This window comes from Armigeres subalbatus, chromosome 1 (assembly GCF_024139115.2).
Source record: "Armigeres subalbatus isolate Guangzhou_Male chromosome 1, GZ_Asu_2, whole genome shotgun sequence".
Taxonomy (NCBI): Eukaryota; Metazoa; Arthropoda; class Insecta; order Diptera; family Culicidae; genus Armigeres; species Armigeres subalbatus.
The window spans coordinates 245,568,311-245,586,902 of record NC_085139.1 but is presented as its reverse complement, the minus strand read 5'-3'; the positions used below and the strand labels follow the sequence as shown (position 1 = coordinate 245,586,902).

Below are 18,592 nucleotides of genomic sequence, written 5' to 3'. Positions count from 1 at the left end.
GAACACTAGGGATTCCAACGGGAATCCTATTGAGAACACTTTCGGGATTCCGACGGAAATCCTTCCGGGATTCCGACAGAAATCCTTCCGGGGTTCCGACATAAATCCTTCCGGGGTTCCGACAGAAATCCTTTCGGGATTCTGACGAGAATTCTTTCGGGATTCCAACGGAAAGCCAACGGGAATTCTTTTGGAATTCCGACAGGAATTCTTTCGGGATTCCGATGGGAATCCCTTCGAGATTCCAACGGGAATCCCTTTGAGATTCCGACGGGAATCCATTCGGGACTTCGACGGGAATTCTTTTGAGAGTCCTTTCGGGATTCCGACGGTAATACTTTCGAGATTTAGACGGAAACCCTTTATGGGCTCCGGCGGGAATCCTTTTAAGAAAACTTTCTGGATTCTAACGGGAATCCTTTTGAGAACACTTTTGGGATTCCGACGGAAATCCTTTCGGGATTTCAATGGGAATAGTTTTGAGAACACTTACGGGATTCCGACGGGAATCCTTTCGAGATTTACACGGATATCCTTTGTGGGTTCCGGCGGGAATCCTTTTGAGAAAACATTCTGGATTCCAACGGGAATCCTTTTGAGAACAGTTTTGGGATTCTGACAGAAATCCTTTCGGAATTTCAACGGGAATCCTTTTGAGAACACTTTCGGAATTCCGACGGGAATTCTTTTGAGAATCCTTTCGAGATTCCGACGGGAATCTTTTCGAGATTCCGACGGGAATTCTTTTGAGAATCCTTTCGGGACTCCGACGGTAATCTTTTCGAGATTTCGACAGGAATCCTTTCTGGATTCCAACGGGAATCCTTCCGGAATTCCAAGGGGAATCCTTTAGGGATTCCGACGGGAATACTTTTGGGATTCGTACGGGAATACTTTTGAGGAATTCTTTCGAGATTCCGATGGGAATCATTCCGGGATTCCGACGGCAAACCCTTCGAGATTCTAACGGCAAACCTTTCTTGATTCCCATGGGATTATTAGTTAGTTATTAGTTCCTGACTAAAGTATACTAGGTATGAATGACCATATAAATATTTATATATAAGTAGAAATCAATTTGATTTGGTCTATAGAATTGAACTGACTTATTTCTTTTTAATTTTCAATTTCTATTCGGGATTCCGAAGAGAATGCTTTCGGGAATTATTTTCGAAATCGGAAGGGAATCCTTCTGGGGTCCCGCAGCGAATTATTCCGGAATCACGCAGCAAATCCGTCTGGAATTCCGCAGGGAGCCTTACTGAGATTCCGCGAATCATTCAGGGATTCCGCAGGGAGTCCTTCCGATATTCCACAGGGGATTCCGCAGGGAATCCTTCCGAGATTCTGCAGGGTATCCTTCCGGGATTCTCAGGGAATCCTTCCAAAACTCTGCATGGAAACCTTCCGAGATTCTGCTGAAAATCCTTCCGAGATTCTGCAGGGAATCCTCCAGAGATTCTGCGGGGAATATTTCCTATCTTGCCTATCTATCTTTCCTGGCTTATCCAGGGAATTCTTCCGAGATCCTGCCGCAAATTCTGCCGCAATCTGCAGGGAATCCTTCTGGGTTTCTGCAGGGAATCCTTCCAAGATTTTGCAGCCTATCCGTCCGAGATTCTGATGGGAATTCTTCCAAAACTCTGCAGGGCATCTTTCCGGGATTCTGCAGTGAATCATTCTGAGATTCGGCAGGAAATCCTTCCGAGATTTTTCATCCCATCCTTCCGAGATTTTGCAGCCTATTTTTCCGAGATTCTGCAGGGAATTCTTCCAAAACTCTGCAGGGACTTGAAGACAAAGGAAAATAATAGCAATATTGCCTGTACACAAGGAACGCGTCTTCAATCTCATAGCTTAAGGCTGGTTTACAGTTCGGAAAACGTGTCCCGGGATTTGGTCTCCCATGTAATTTAAATGGGAGCGGGATTTGCGTTTCCCGTGACAGGAGCAGAAGTCTACACGAAAAAATATTTTCCTGAAGTGTAAACCCAATCGCGGGAAAAGTGTACGGTTAAAAATCCCATGTGTAGAGATGCAAATCCCGCGGGGAAACAATTCCGTTTGAATTGATTCCGCACGGGAAATGTGTAATCTATGACGAAAATTTATTATGGGAAGAATTTAGTGAAGTGGATAGTGAAAAGTGATAAATGTGAGAAGTGTGAGGAGTGTGAAGGGAAAACTAAGGAATGATAAGCGAGAAATGAAAAAATGAGTAAGTAAGCAATGAGCAATGAGCAGTGAGAATAAGAAGTAAGAAGTGTACAATTAGAAGTGAGAGTTGAGTAGTGAGAAATGAGTAGTGAGAATGAGGCGCGAGAAGTGAAGTTATGAAGAGTGAGAAAAGAAAAGAAAAGTGACTAATGAGAAGTGAGAACTGAAGAATGATAAGTGAAAAAATTAGTTGTGAGAAGTGAAATGAGTAGTGAGAGAATGGGAATTGAGAATGAGAAGTAAAAAGAGTAAAGTGAGAAATGAGTACTAAGAAGTGAGAAGTGAAAAGTGAGCAGTGATAATTGAGAAATAGTGCATAGTGAGACTCGCTCTAACTCATTCTCACTCACTCGCTCTAACTCATTCTCACTCACTTTCTCTCACTCATTCACTCTCTCATTCACTCACTCAATCTCACTCATACACACACATTCTCACTCACTCGCTCAATCTCACTCACTCACTCACATTCACTAACTCTGGCTCACTCACTTATTCACTCTCACTTAATCACTCACTAACTCTTTCTCACTCACTCACTCTCTCTCATTCACGTACTTTCATACACTCATTCTCACTCACTCAACCTCACACACGCATTCTCACTTACTCTCGAATTCTCACTTACTCACGAATTCTCACTCACTTGGGCTTATTCTACGAGTCGAGTGACGTGAGGTGAGTCGATTTTAGCAATTCTCACGTGAGGTGACCATGTTATTCAAATGGGGCTATACGACTCTTCTCACGTCATTCGAGCAATCTCACGTCACTCCACTCGTAGAATAAGCCCAACTCACTTTCACTCAATCACTCGTTCACTGACTCACTCACTTTGACTTACTCACCCACTCTCACTTACTCATTTTCACTCACTCGCTCACTCATCTCCCACTCAATCGCTCTCTCTCACTCATTCTCTCCCTTTCTCTCGCTATATCTCCCTCTTCTCGTTATCTTTCCACCTCTTGTATAAAGAAATCCGAACCAAAACCCCGAAGTGTAAACTCAAGCACGGGCGAGGGTACGCAGATTCTCGAATCCCGAAGCAAAATCCTGAAGTGTAAACCCAATCACGGAAAATGTTTTGACAGTGGAGACTTATCGGCGGAAAATTTTCCCTGACAAAACCCGGAGCAAAATCCCGCGGACACGTTTTCCGAACTGTAAACCAGCCTTTATGAGGGCTTTTGAATTTCTGATAAGTGTTGATCCACTCCAACGATGATTGTATTCAGAAAGTCGGGTTGCGTCCAAATTGATTGGTTGCACGAATGATTTATCAGATTAGAGCTGAATTCCTCTAGGGTGGATTGCTGGTTGACGGTAAAGCTGCAAAAAAAAAAAATAAAGTGTATGTTAGATGGGTTGTGGATGTAGTTAATAGTAATGATAAGTAAAATACACTAGCGCTTCCTTGCCTTAATATAAAATTTAAACCAACAGGATATCGTATTCGATAAAATTACAATTACAATAGTCCAATGCGCAGCTCTAAGCTGTTCCCGTCCTACTGTTTCTTTTTTGTCAACAAATGGACATGAGAGCGATGGGAATAACTTCGAGCTGCTCATTGGACAGCATTAGTATGTGGTAATCCAAAATCTGCACGAGTGTGGGGGATTATTAAAATCATAAACTTTATACTCATGATTCGCGACTATTTCAAAAGCAGCCTCGAAATATTTTCTAGGCTAAAAACCTCGGCTTCCTCGGTCTAGAAGATGGCCAAATCCAAACTAAAAAAATATGACTCACCTTCCCTGGTAGCACGCCTGCAGCGAGGCCTACAGTAACTTCTTCATTTCATTCGTCATGGTTTAAATGTTGATCCCTCATTATCGACAGCTCGGTGGCTAGCGCTTCACACTTCCGAAATTCAAATCGGAACGATCCTTGGCGTAGCTGGTACAGTAGATGGTTCATGCCATGTAGCAGTGGTCTTGTTCGCGCGCCAGAAATTCCGGTTTGAATAATTCCGCCAGCGCCAGTATGCATCATAGCACGGATTTAATGTTTTGCGATTGTTTATGAGGAAAAACAAAAAACGTAAATAAATAAAACCTCAAGGATGAGGTTAAAAATCTGTCAAAACTTACAGCAAAAAAGTCTACACTTCCCAAAACACTTTCAAATAAATTTACCGAAATGTGAGTAAAATACACTAGCGCCTCTGGCGGTGCTGGTCTCGTCAGCTCTTCTGGGTTGCATGAATTTTTAATCGGTTCTTCGGGACACTCACGTCCCGGTTATTAGTTCCTGGCAGCGCTTTCATTTAAGTTTCATCACTCGTTTCCGTATCGGTCACTATTTTCGGCTCTCAATTTGGTTGCTGTATTCCTTACCGGTGACGTTTGACAGCTGAGAGTTCATCGATTAGCAGCGCTCTTATCGCGCTATCAAATTTGGTCACCTGTCAGTCGTGCTACTGTTATAGCAGCACGTTTAGTACCGACCGGTTAAGTGTCAAGTAATGATACTGCGCTGCTAAACGGCTTAAACTCACCATCGGTAATCTTGCTCTTAATCAAATTTGATAAACTGTCAAACGTAAGCAATAAACCATCAGATTGAGAGCAGAAAATAGTGACCGATAAGGAAACGAGTGACGAAACTAAAATGACAGCGCTGCGCGGGTGATTAAAATGCTCGCGACCGATAATGATGCTCTTAAGGTCAACTTTCCCAAAGAACCCATATTTTTTTAAGCAAAACCGAAAAATAAGTATCAATAAATATTTAAATCAGATTTTTTTTTCAGTTTGCGATATGATACATCGATCATGTCGCAAAAGTATCTGCGTGCAACAAAGCAACCTTCTCTGCTACTGCTACAGGCTACAGTAAGCTGTCAATTTGTTTTTACATCAACAAAACAAAATTTCACAAATTTTACGCTAGCGTTTAATTTTGGTGATTTTCAATCCTGCATCCAAATCCTCATTATGGTTGTTCCGTTGGAAACATCCCGGGACGCGGTCCTGGAATTGATGACGCAGAAGAATGCCATCGAACAAAAAATCGCAGAACAGGGTAAAATTCTCGAAGTGGTACGTTCCTCTCAATTTTCAATTGCGCTTTGTCATTCTAATTGAGGAACTACTGTTTTTCAGAATCGAGTGGGAATGACCGACCCACTGGTGGATGATTCTGGTTTTCCGCGAAACGACATCGACGTTTACCAGGTGCGACAGGCTCGGCATAAGATAATTTGTCTCCAGAATGATCTGAAGGCACTGATGAAACGGATCGAGCAGGGACTGCACACGGTTCACGCCCAGACGTCCTCTCAACGGCAGGAGCATCTTACCTCGACCAAACTGCAGGCGTTAGAGCTCGAAGAAGATGGCGAAAACGGTTCGGCGTCGGGACTGCGGCATTCGATGCGAGCGATTCGATCTCAGCCGGTGAAACCGATCGCCAAGGTCAATGTGGTTAGCGAAGGGTCCCCGGCAGAGGACGCTGGCATCGCACTGCGAGACGAAATCGTGGAGTTTGGAACGATCAATGCAGGCAATTTCCGAGATTTGTCGCAGATTGGGGCCGTGGTACGAAGTTGCGAAAACAGGATTGTTCCGGTTAAGGTTCGCCGCGATGGGAAGCTGATAGAGCTGTCGCTCACGCCCAAGAGTTGGAGCGGACGGGGCTTGCTCGGTTGCAATATCGTACCGATCGATTCCGCTCAACGTTAAGGAAGCGTTCGGTTGTTTATTTTTATTTTATATGAAATTGGAAACACACAAGCTTGAGTTCACGATATAATCGTTAGCTTTATTTTTGTGTTTAATGAACCATTTTGAATGATATCGCAAATACCAGAGAAACATCGGAAAAACTGTCACGTGTTGAATTCTTAAAAACAAAAGTATGGTTTTATTTCTGCGCATCTGCGTGCTCCACTCGAATTCCGTGCGGCCACACCACTCATTAAACACAAATGTTATCGTCTTTTTGTTGAGTTATATTAAGTTTTAGTCCAATTCCGTCTCTGCGGCGGAAATTTGGAGAGAAACAAATATTCTACAGTTCCTATATAGCATATGATGTACCTCTGACTGTCGTCCAGATAAGATTCCAGGCATACAAAAGGAAAGTGTGCTCGCTAACCCTACTGCACTATAAAACAAAGTTATATAGTTTATGAATGTAAAACTTAAGGAAAGGACCACAGTGCTTCTTAAAAACCAATGTTCGCTGTTTGCTCACTCCATGCTTTTGATCCCTAGCACTCGAAGTGTGTTTGACGCCCTTAGTAGTAGCTTCCGTAACCACTCCACTGACCGTAACTCCCGTAGCCAGATTGAGAATATTGCTGGTTCCAGGTGCTGTATCCATACGATGAACTATCTCCGTATTGGTACTGACTGGACGCAGCGCCATAGTACGAGGGAGCTGAACTGGCACTGTAGCCGTAACTTCCTCCTCCTCCGCTGGCATAGTTAGCAGATGTAGCCGCACTAACAGCAACGCTGCTGGAGGAACTTTCCTTGGATGTTTTCTTCGGTGGTGTTTGTTCCCTAGAAGAGAAAGCATTTTAATATTGTTGGAATTCTAGAGTTCGGAGGATCAACAAGATAGCATTCGATCACAAAACAGATAGGTATCATAGAACAAACTGCAAATTTCAAAGTAGGCTTTTCGTGTAGCAACAATCGACGAACGGCACTCCCGTATATTCAAGGCGAAAATTGAAAAAGCAAAGCATGTGATGCTGCTGTGTCTTATGCGCGTTGTTTAGTAAAGCTTGACTTCCACCGCTAGGTTCGCTAGCATTCCAAAATCATGGAAGGACCACATTCCACAGCAAAGATGACTATATGTTATGTGATTCGATGCAAGTTTGCGAGGCAACATGCTTTAACCAAAGTTTAGTTCAGATTGATTGCCATATAATAAAAATTATACAATGTAATATACTCACTTCTTCTTCTTGGCCTCGTTCGCTTTGGTCATGATCGTCTGCAATGCCTTCTGGGCCTCCTGCAAGCCCTTGGCAGTACTGCCGAAATCCTCCAAAAACTCCACTTTGCGTTGAGCAAAAAGTACCTTCTGGTCCGGTTCCAGTCCATCGCGGCCCATGAAATGATCCATGATTTCCAACACCTCTTTCTCGTCGACAATTTCCCGCTGCAGTGATAGATCTATCAATTGCAGGGCCACTCTCGTGTTGCAGGGATCCTTCTCCAGGTAGTTTTTCAGTACCAAATGGGCCTGCTCGTGGTCCTTCTTGATTTTGTTGAGGAACCTGGCGTACTTGATGACCACATTACCAGCAATGGTTTTGCTCTTCGCTGTCGTAAGATACGTCTGATACAGCTGGCCGCACTTATCCAAATCACCCCGACGTCGTTCAAGATTTATCCTCCGGTAGGCCACCTGCATCAGATTCGGGCTGACCTTCTCCAAATTTGCAAGAATGTCGGCCGCCTTGTTAACGTTGTTCTGAGACTCCTCGAAAGCGGACCACATCAGGTGCAGGCTCGGTTTGTCCGGATGGTGGATCGTGCATGCTCGTTCGTACGCGTCCCTAATGCGGGGAACCACCTCCGGTTCTTCGGCCCGAGAATCCAAATAGCGGATCAACTTGAGCCAAAAGTCGTCGTACAAAGCACAAGCGATCAAGCAACGCTCGAAAAGCACCAGAATACGCTTTTCGTCGCCTTGTTCGATCTCGAAATCAAGATATTCTTTCCAGTTCTTGAGCTGGCACCGTTCCAGTGGTTTCACGTGGAAATATGGACGCTTGATGCCTTCTTCGTAGGTCCACCGAGCGGTGACGGCAGCGACGGTTGCCTTATGTAGCTTCTTGCGCCGTGAAATAATTTTATCTTTAATGGCATCGGCCTCCTCAGGGCTGTTTACGTGATCATCGGCTTCTTTTTCCTCCTCCGGCTCAGCTTCCATTTTCTCTTCTGTTTTCTCCTCCTCGGCCGGTGGTTCCTTGTTCTCTTTCTCTTCGTTAACGTCCTCACCGGTTGTCACCTTCGGCGGCTCATCCGTTTCCATTGCTTCTGGTTTATCCTTTTCTTCTTTGGATTCCTTCGAATCTGGCTCCTGACTTTTGTCACGTTTGTCCGACTTGTCCTTGGATGTTTTGGACGACTTATTGTCATCTTGTTTGTCCTTTTCTTTCTCTTTTTCTTTGACTTTGTCTTGCGATCCAGCCCGTTTCTTATCCTTCTCTTCCTTACGCTTCCGTGCGGATTCACGCACGTATGCTCGCAACTCCAGGAACTCTTCCGTACTCACTAAGCTATGCACTGGGTTGTTATTGGCCACTTCTTTGAAGCTGTAACGAAACAGAGACAAATTAGTTACGTTCCCTTACCGCCACTTATGTGACTAAACTTACTGGTCGAAGTGATTTGCATAACCCTGAGTCGGTGTCGACAGCAGCCGATCGTACAGCGCCACAACGCGGTCAATGCGTTTGCCTTCGCTTTCCCACTTGATATTGGCCTCCCACAGCTTATCCGAGCGGAATTCCAAACCGCATGCAGCCAGCGCTCGCTCAAACTGGGACCGAATCAACGTTTCGTCGTCCGTATTGTTGGCCCGTACGTGCGCCAGATAGTGGATCCACAGATCCACCGACAGGGGGATCGCCTTCAGTCCTCGTTCGAAGACCTACGTCAGCGACAGGGCGGCGCATGGAGAGAAAAACGAGAAGAAAGAACCCGAATGGCGGAAAACGAATTTCCGTGGTAAATATAGAATGTACTTCACGTGCACTTACATTAGATGAGTTTGACCTAAGCGGCCCTTTCTGAGTAATACGTTACGAGTTCTAAAGAGGTCGTAATTTGGATTGGTGAAGGCGGCTCTTTTGTACAGACACAGAGAGAACTTGGTCGTTGCAGATTCCCTAACAGCTATCCGAATAACAACATATATAATGTGAATAATTTACATTTCATTTGATATATGATTTCATGAGTGTAATCTAAACCTAGGGGCCCTACACTAGTGAAATATGCCGTTATTTGCTCTCTGGTCTTGCGTTGAATCTCTCTGTTTCTACTCGGCTTTTGGCGTTTTCTCTCACTCGTAGTAACGCGCCGCAGTCCGGTTTGATGATCATCCTAGTAAAAGTGGAAACAGTTTTCACCACGAATGTGGACATATATTTTATTGAGTGTTATACAAACCGTGCTCCTTCGTCTTGCTTACGATGCGAGAACCTGTGATGGGAATTGTTACGTTTTCGATATGCAATGTTCCTTAACCGCCACAATCAATTTAAAGCCGGCTAAGTTTTTCAAACATGGTAGTGGGTAGTTAATAGTTATGAAGTTCTGCACCATATTATGTCAAAATTACGGGAGGGAAAAAAGTTGTTGGATGGACTCTCGCTCCCCTTTAAGAAATGACACAGACTGGAATTCGTTCCGTATTGTGTTCAATAGACTGAGACTGCTCGAAAAAGTTCTTCGTCAACGAAAACCAAGCCGGTTTTTTTCGAGGGCCGATAAACGACGAATCAAATGATAACCCTGAGCAAATCGTCGATAAATTCCGGGAAGGCAGCATTCAAACGAATCTGCTAAATAATGTTGAATTATGATGATATGGAAAATGCTAATACCATCTTCTAAACTTAGACGCACATGTTCATGATAGAATTAGAGGCGAAAGTCTAGATTTGATAGTTCCGTTAGGATACGGCAGACATGAAGAATGTTCTGTAGAAATGGGTTTGAAGCCGAGCGAAGGGCAATATGGTATAAATCTCACGACCTTTCTTCTGCCCAACTCCCGTATAAATGGGGAGGGAAGAGTATCAGTGTGGAAGCTGATATATCTCCACTTGCTTCCAGCCAGTCGTCAGGAAAAGTATTCCCCCATCTCTTAATATAGGATTCCTAGATTTAAGCAGAACGATGTACTATCGAACTTGTTGTATAAAAATATGTAGCGCTAATAATAATCGCTCCGTTGATTAGGGAGAGCTGGTTTGCGAAGGGTACACAAGAGGTGCAATTATCACTTGAGGTCCAGGTCAGTCCCACAGGTGGATCGCGAAACAATTGGGAATCAACAATTCCACCTTGTAGTAAAATCACTCTAGGAGACAGGGCAGACGGCCCAGAGGCGAAAATGGGCCGAATTTCATGTCTTCAATGCAAAACCAAACAGATAAACAGAATACGGTGGCCAAATCTCGCGCGAGGAAGCTGTACCGCGAATGGTTGGCCGAGCAGAGTCCGCTATCAAAGTATTATCAGATCGATAACAAATTGAATTTTTGATATCATAACTATAACATATGTTGATATAGAACTGCAGAGTATTCTAGCAAATATCATATTTTGATATTATTTTGATAACTGAAAATAATAAAGAGGGAGGAGGAGTCTGTCATTTTTACGTTCCTATGAATGAAAAGTTATTTTCAAAAAAGTTATTGAAGAAAATCTAACATTGGGAAAGGGCGGTTGAAAATCCAGAAAAATATCATCTATATAATAAAAATGAAATGGGGTGTGTTCGTATCCGCATAACTCGAAAACGGCTGGATGAATTTTCCTCATCCCTTCAGCTGATATGTTCGTTATCATTTCCGACGGGTTTATATGATATTTCCTTATGCGAAAATCATAAGTGAAGTTGAGTAAATGGTGAAAAACTAAAATTAAGATTCGTATGGAAAGTTCACATAGGTAGTTTCCAACGCGCATTTTCGCCTACTATGCAGGACAACGTCTGCCGGGTCGACTAGTACATAATAAAAGTACGATCCCTATCTTCTATATCTATGAATAGAAATTATTTTCCGTTCAACGGTATATGAAGATTTTTCTTTCGGATTGAAAAGATAAATTATAAAGTCAATGCATAAAGTCTTTTAATTTTTGTCGATTAAAATTTATTTATTTTAATCCATATGAGTGTTGAACTTACAAACTGATATAAAATTGCTCACTTTGTGTTCTAATTCCATAGTAATACTAACGCAATGTCGAATGTTATTATCAATCATTTTTAAACTTAACAAATGACCTACTTTATACCTACATAAACATATTTTCATAAATTTGATTGATTTCCAATTCTCGTCCAACAAAGTAAACAGTTTTGTCCATGTCAGCTAATACTGTCTCTATTAGTAAAAATTGATCATCTATTCTGATGTATGAGTCGTCATACCGTAAGAGTTTACAAGATTCATTTGTTCGATATTGTACATGGTTAAATTTAAACCTGTCATGATAACTAAATTCTAATTTTGAAATATTCAGCTCACCTGTTTTTGTGGAGGTGGAAATTGTAAATTTTAATCGTTCGTCATATTTTAACTTTACTGCTTTTTTTAGGTACCAAATCCGCGAATGCCAATTTAGAACTATTGATGATTCTGGTATTATTGCCTAAAATGACAAAACCTGTTCGTTCATAATATATTTTTTGGATATTTGTACAACTGGGTGATTGTTCCCCGTTCTATATTTTAGGATCATACCATTTGCACTTTCATAAGGAAATAAAGAAGAATTCCAAAATGCTCCAAAGTTTCGTGCGCATGTTACTTTTTTATAATTTGCAGATCGACTACTTGAACAAAGGTATCTCCTGCACGACGATCATTCTGCAGCCATCAAAGTGGCTTCGAACTACAAGAAGCTTATTCATTACGTGATAAGCAATAAATCGAGATAAAATTATTTTCTATTATCAGTTATCGAATAAGACTGAATAATAATGAAATAAAATGATTCAACATCATTTTTATTTTGATATCATCTTAAATAAATTAAAACAAAACAGGAACAGAATTAGATATTTTTCTGATATCAAGAAAATAACTAAATGATAACTAATCTAGTTTGTAAATCTTGATATCGCATAATATGTGTTCGATCAAACGAGTAACTAAATAAGATATCAGAATTTTGATATCACTATATGATCCATGAATCAAAATAATATCAAATTGAGATATTTTTTTTGTTTTTGCTCGATATAGTCATTATCATAATGAAAACTCATTATGTAAACCGTAGAAAATATGCCCAATATCAAAATAAGTTTTTTTTTGTTTTCCGTGATATCAAAAATTGTTATCATTTTGTTTATTTGGATACAACATTTAGTTCTCAACTTTTGATGTGATTACTATTAACTCGACCACAGGGTCACCAAAATTTGATATTGCAAATGAAAGTATCAAAATATCAAAACAAGTTTTCAATTTGTTTTCACTTTCTGCTCGGGTGGTGCAGTAGAAATGCAATAATAGATGACCAGGATTCTATTGGCGAATAAAGGTTGCATGAAGAAGAAGAAGTTGAAGGATGATATTTGAAAAAAAAATGCACAATTAAGCATATGGGAAGTTTTTTTAAAACTCTTCTCAAAAATTCTAGGAGCAATTTAATTAAAAACTGTGTATCAAGTATGATGTCACAAAATAAATTAAAACTAGAAATTCCGATTATTATGTTGAGGAGCAACATAATGTACATCGTAGCAACATAGCAACATTGTCGTAAAACGGTGTAACATAGTTACCTGGTTGTGTTAAATAAATAAAATTTTCATTCTCTGTTCTTAACTCACTGAAACAAGACGTGTTTCATTTCCGTCCACCTGCATAACTCTATCAGGTTATGGGCTCAGAGTAGTGAGGCGGATACTGGAGTATTATAGAAAGCGAGAATCTTTAAAAGCGAAGCAGTTGTTATATTGTGATGGAGTGGGGAAGAATTCCAAAACTCAACAGTTCCAACTACCAGTCGTGGTCCTTTATGTTCTTTATTGTTTGATTCATCAACAGACAACTTAGGTCCTAATGATGCTGGTCGTTTGCGGTTCAAGCGCTGCTGAGACGGGAACAATTATGGAAATATGTAGACCCAGGGACAGCACCGGCTGAAGTAACCGAAACGTGGACGTGGAAATGGCGATGAAAAACCACTGGCAACAATTCATTTAACTTTGGAAGACAGTACAGCATTATCCAACATAAAACGACGGCAAAATCGTCATGGACTACGTTGAAGGAACACCACAATAGAGCATCGTTGGGACAGAAGGAAAGTCTCTTGAAGCAAATTACGAATCAGAACTATCGAGTTGGAGAAAGCATGGAAAAGTATTTAGAAGATATTCTGAAGAATTACGCGCGATTGGAGAGCTCTGGATTCAAAATGCAAGAATGTCTCAAGGTCGCCTTAATTCTCCGAGGACTTCCAGATTCATTCAATCCTCTGACGACAGCTTTAGAAGCTCACAACGAAGACGATCTCAAACTAGAAATGGTGAAAATTAAACTAATTGATGAAGCCGAAAAGCAGTCGAAACAGAGAGGAGGAGTAGAAGAACAAGCCTTGAAGTTCGCGGGCAGAGGTAAGCAGCTAAAATCAATATCCTGCTACTTCTGTGGAATGCAAGGTCACCGGAAGAAAGAATGCAAAGCGTTTCTTGCGGAGCAACATTCAAATGAAAACCCAGATTAATCCACCTAACGATGATGGCACCTTTCTCGCGCAAAAGGTAATAAATGTAGCCTTTACGCTTACACCTCGATGATTTACAAGAAAGGCAAAACAGTTACACCGTCTAATGTTATGATAGAAAATTTACACTAGTAGACGACAGATGGCGCGGCCAAAAGTTTCTCGAATTTCCTATGTTCGAATTTTGACTTTCGGACAATTTCATAGTACTATGAAACTTAACGAAGAGCATACTTACGCCTAAATGCGTGCAACACGAGCATCTTTATAGTGCGATGAAACTCTTAATGGGAAGTCACGGATAAAATATTCATAGATGCAAAGCATTTTTCATAACACATTATTGTTCTATGTGACTATGTCTCATCACTATTTTAATATTATCTATTTTTTGCAATTTGCAATTATTATGAAATTCAATAGTGCTCAACAGCGTTTTAGTATCTGTCGGATGCAACTTGTTGCAAGAAAATCGGTTAAGAGTTTCTATGTGAAAATTTGGCTAATGTTTTTTATGGCATTTTGTGCACACACACACGCACACACATACACACACACACGTACACACGGACAGACAGACATTTGTTCAGCTCATCGAGCTGAGTCGAATGGTATATAACACTATGGGTCTCCGGGACTTCTATCAAAAGTTCGAATTATGAGTGAAATGATAGCCTTTCGGTACAACTTAGTTGTACGAGAAAGGCAAAACATAAGAAGTATCAGAAAGAAAAAGCAAAACCGGTTCGAGAAAACGATCGCAGCAAAGCCTTTACTTTTATGGTCCGGAACTGTGGTAATCCAACGAAATCCTGGATAGTGGACTCGGGTGCGACTTCCCACTTGGCAAGCGATGAAGAACTATTTCAGCGATTGGATAGATCAGCACGACCTGTGATTTCTTCTGCCGATGGAAAACTGATTCGTACCGCCGGAATCGGTGATTGTTTGATTCATTGCATGAATAACAGTGGTGAAGTAATTAAAGTCACGCCGACAAAAGTTATCTACGCCCCGGAAATTGAAGGAAATCTTATTTCTGTGACCAAACTGCCGAAAAAAGGTGTACGTGCAGTATTTGATGCTGAAAAGTGCAGTATGTTTTTTAAAGGGGAAGAAATCGCGACAGCAGGTCGAATCATTGGTTTGTACCGGTTAAACACGGTGGATGAAGCGCGATCCATGTTGATAGGAAATCGTCAGCATAATAAGGATTGTCAACATTTGTGGCACCGGCGACTTGGACACAGAGATCCGGATGTTCTTGCAGAAATCGATCGAAAAAACTTGGTATCTGGTATGAAAGTGAGAAATTGCGGAATACGAATGCCATGTGAATCATGTATCGAAGGGAAGATGGCAAGGCCGGCGTTTTCATCGGTTGCTGTGAAGACTACAAAGGATGTTTTGGATATCGTACATACTGATGTGAGTGGCCCAATGACGAAAACTTCAGGTGGATGCAGATACTATCTAACCATGATCGACGACCACAGCCGCTACACAATTGTATATTTTCTGAAAGAAAAGTCTGAAGTTGAAAGCAGAATTCGTGAATATGTACGATATGTTGAGAATCAGTTCCATAAAAAACCGAAGATCATCCGATCGGATAGAGGTGGCGAGTATATAAGCCAGAAACTTAGGCAATTCTACGCTGAAGAAGGCATTAAGGCAGAATACACGGCTGGATATGCCCCTCAACAAAATGGTGTGGCAGATCAAAAAATAGAAGCTTGAACGATATGGGGCTTTGCATGCTTTTAGACGCTGGGCTGCAGAGAAGGTTTTGGGCGGAAGCTGTGAATACGGCTGCATATTTGCAAAATAGGCTGCCTACGAAAGCAATTGACGTTACACCCTTTGAAACCTGGTTTGGCAGGAAACCCGATTTCAGTCATCTCAAAGTTTTTGGATGTCAGGCATACATGTGGAAGCCTCGAAAAAAGCGCAAGAAGTTCGAACCCAAAGCCATCAAGCTGACGTTTGTTGGATCGACGTGGTGATGGTGGACATGATAGTTTGTTTGCCTCTGTGCGGTATTAAAAAGTTAATTATTTCGTGTGAAATTGTGCTTGTGCCACGGGAAAAATCTATTTAACGTGTGCCTATAGTGTTTTTTAATCAGGATAAGTAGGAGATATAATATCTCTGTGACTCATTTTCATATAATTTCGTAATTTATTACTCAACACAGCATCCCGCGAAGCCATAGTACAACCTATAGTTTCGTGCGGCAAGCTGTCGTTGTCGTTTTGCACCTTTATTTTTGCTTGTCTCTGTGTGCTGTGTAGTGTATCGTTGCAGGTTTGCATCCACTGCGGTGTGGCGACGATATGGAATGTGAAAAGTGTAAAGTGGGGATCGCTATCAACGATTTCCCGCTGCGTTGTTGTCAGTGCGATAAGCACTTTCACGCCCGCTGTTCTCCTATCGAGAATAAGGCAGCAGCGAGGCTGATAACGGAGAACGTAAATGTGCTATTCAAGTGTTCGGACTGTCTGTCGAGTCGGTTTTGCGACGGACAGAATGTAAAGGTGTCGGACGTTACCCGTTTTGAGGAAGAGATGAAGAAAATTTCTTCTCTCTCCGAATCGATTGGTGGCATCCGAGATCACATTACTGCCCAGATAGACAGCGCGTTGAAGCTCGGTATGGAACAATTGGCAAGTAAATTGAATTGCGTTTTGGGTGAGGCTATTAGTGGCTTCCAAAAATCAGTTGGTCAAGAGTTGGAAAATATGAAAAGTTCATTTTTTCAATTTAACTCGAATAAGAGCTTAGCTGCAATGAATATAATGCATGGTACATCTAGCACGGCTTCGGAGCCTGGTCAGAATCCCAGACCTAAAAAGCGTAAGGTTCTTGATGACGTTAGCGATGCGTCGGAAAATTTGTTGACAGAAAACGTTAGTTTCGCGGATGTTGTGAAAAGTAAAATTGGGAATAAAGTTAAAAGTACGAAAAAAATTGCTGTAACGCAGGAAGCGAAAAGTAAACGTAAGGCTCGCCCGGTTATTGTGATTAAACCTAAAGAGTCCAACCAGAGTAGTGATGCTACTCGGAAATTTTTGAACGATAAATTAGATCCAAAAACACACAAAATCAGTAACTTTAGGAACGGGAAAGACGGCTCTATTATTGCTGAGTGTGCAACAGGATACAATGTAAATGTTGTGAAAGATGGCATTCAAAGCGATCTGGGTGAAAGCTACAATGCTGTTGTTCCCACATCGGTGCCAAGGCTTAAAGTGATGGGCATGTGCGATAATTATCCTCCGATGACTTCATCGAGATTTTAAAAATCAAAATGAAGACATCGCTATAAATGAAGTAAAGGTTATCAGGACGTACGAAAATCCACGTTTCAAGTACAACAAATACAACGTTGTGATTGAAGTCGATAAGGATACTCATAGTTGCTTGCTGACCGCGAAGAAAGTGAATATAAGGTTTGATCGGTGCCTTGTAGTTCCCGAAATTAGTGTTCTAAGATGCTTCCAATGTGGAGAATTTGGGCACATGAGTACGGAATGCAAGAATAGTATTGCGTGTTCTAAGTGCAGTGAAGGTCACAAAACATCTGATTGCACGTCAACTGCTTTGAAATGTATCAATTGTTTGAAAATGAATAAAGAACGTAAAATGAATCTGGACGTAAACCACGGAGCATTTAGTACTGAGTGTAAAGTTTATAAAAGGTTATTTGATCGTAAAAAGAGCAGCTTACGTTTCAATGAATAGCAACCAAGTTCCAGTAGAAATGTGAATAATTTAGATATTTTGTATTTGAATATTGCTGGTTTGTCTACAAACTACGTTGCACTACGTAAGATTGTAGAAGATAAACGTCCACTTTTAGTATTTCTATCTGAAACTCATATTGTTAACTTAGAAGCATTTGATCAATATAGTATTCCGGGATATAGTGTTGCTGCTTGTCTATCACATTCGAGACACACCGGCGGAGTTGCTATTTATGTCAAAGAATCAGTTCAGTTCAAGCTTCAATTGAACGAAGTTTGCGATGGCAATTGGTTCTTAGGCATTGCAGTTGTACGTGGCATGAAGTTGGGTAATTACGGTATTTTATATCACTCTCCCAGTGCTAATGACCAGCATTTTTGGAAATTTTTGAAAACTGGTTAGAGTCGTTTATGGATCCTAGTAAATTAAATGTTATTGCTGGCGATTTTAATATCAATTGGTGTGACGATTCAAATTCGAATCATTTGAAGCGATTAGTTGACTTTTTAATTTAAAACAAAAGTAAATGAGTATACGCGTATTTCTCGGCACAGTAGAACTTTGATTGATCATGTTTACTCTAACTTTGATTCTGTCACTAGTGTTACGAATTGTGATTTAAAAGTAACCGATCATGAAACACTAGTCATTAGCATTACAGATGACAGTAGTAATAATAACGATTTGGTAAAACTTAAGTGCTGGAGAAAATATTCGAAACAAGCAATTACGAGCCTTATCGAAACAAACGTGGATTTTCGAGAAAATACTGGTAATTTAGATCAAAGAGCAGCTGTTATCACGAGCGTCTTAAAATCCTGTACCAATCAGTTAGTTGAACAGAAATTAGTAACTTTGAATAATTCAAACAGCTGGTACAATCTAGATCTTTACGTCTTAAACGTAAAAGAGATAAGTTGTACAAAAATGTCGTAAAAGTAATAATGAAAATCATTGGAATTGGTACCAGGTTGCGCGGAATAAATATTCGCAATGTTTAAAGCATACTCGATGCGAATATATTCAGAGGAAAATTTATCAGCATCAAAACAACAGCAAAGAGTTATGGAAAATATTAAAATCATTGTTAAAACCTAGTTCTTGTAAACCGCGATCCATAACTTTTAATGGCACATTAGAAGAGTCGGAAGAAGTAATCGCTTCTAAATTCA

The 18,592-nt window shown here is 41.0% G+C and overlaps 2 protein-coding genes across 2 annotated transcripts in view; one reads left to right on the top strand and one right to left on the bottom strand.

Moving 5' to 3' along the window:
* Positions 1-5,036: 5,036 nt before the first annotated feature.
* Positions 5,037-5,991, top strand: LOC134206303 (26S proteasome non-ATPase regulatory subunit 9). The gene is made up of 2 exons (XM_062682005.1): positions 5,037-5,267; positions 5,331-5,991. Exons 1-2 carry the CDS (start codon positions 5,163-5,165, stop codon positions 5,907-5,909), a joined length of 684 nt encoding a protein of 227 aa, XP_062537989.1. The 5' UTR covers positions 5,037-5,162; the 3' UTR covers positions 5,910-5,991.
* Positions 5,963-18,592, bottom strand: part of LOC134206301 (pre-mRNA-processing factor 39) — a 28,879-nt gene continuing 16,249 nt past the window's right edge. The window contains 3 exon segments of the mRNA XM_062682004.1: positions 5,963-6,734; positions 7,139-8,506; positions 8,570-8,844. Of these exon segments, the coding sequence (XP_062537988.1) occupies positions 6,467-6,734; positions 7,139-8,506; positions 8,570-8,844 (1,911 nt within the window). The 3' untranslated portion in view covers positions 5,963-6,466.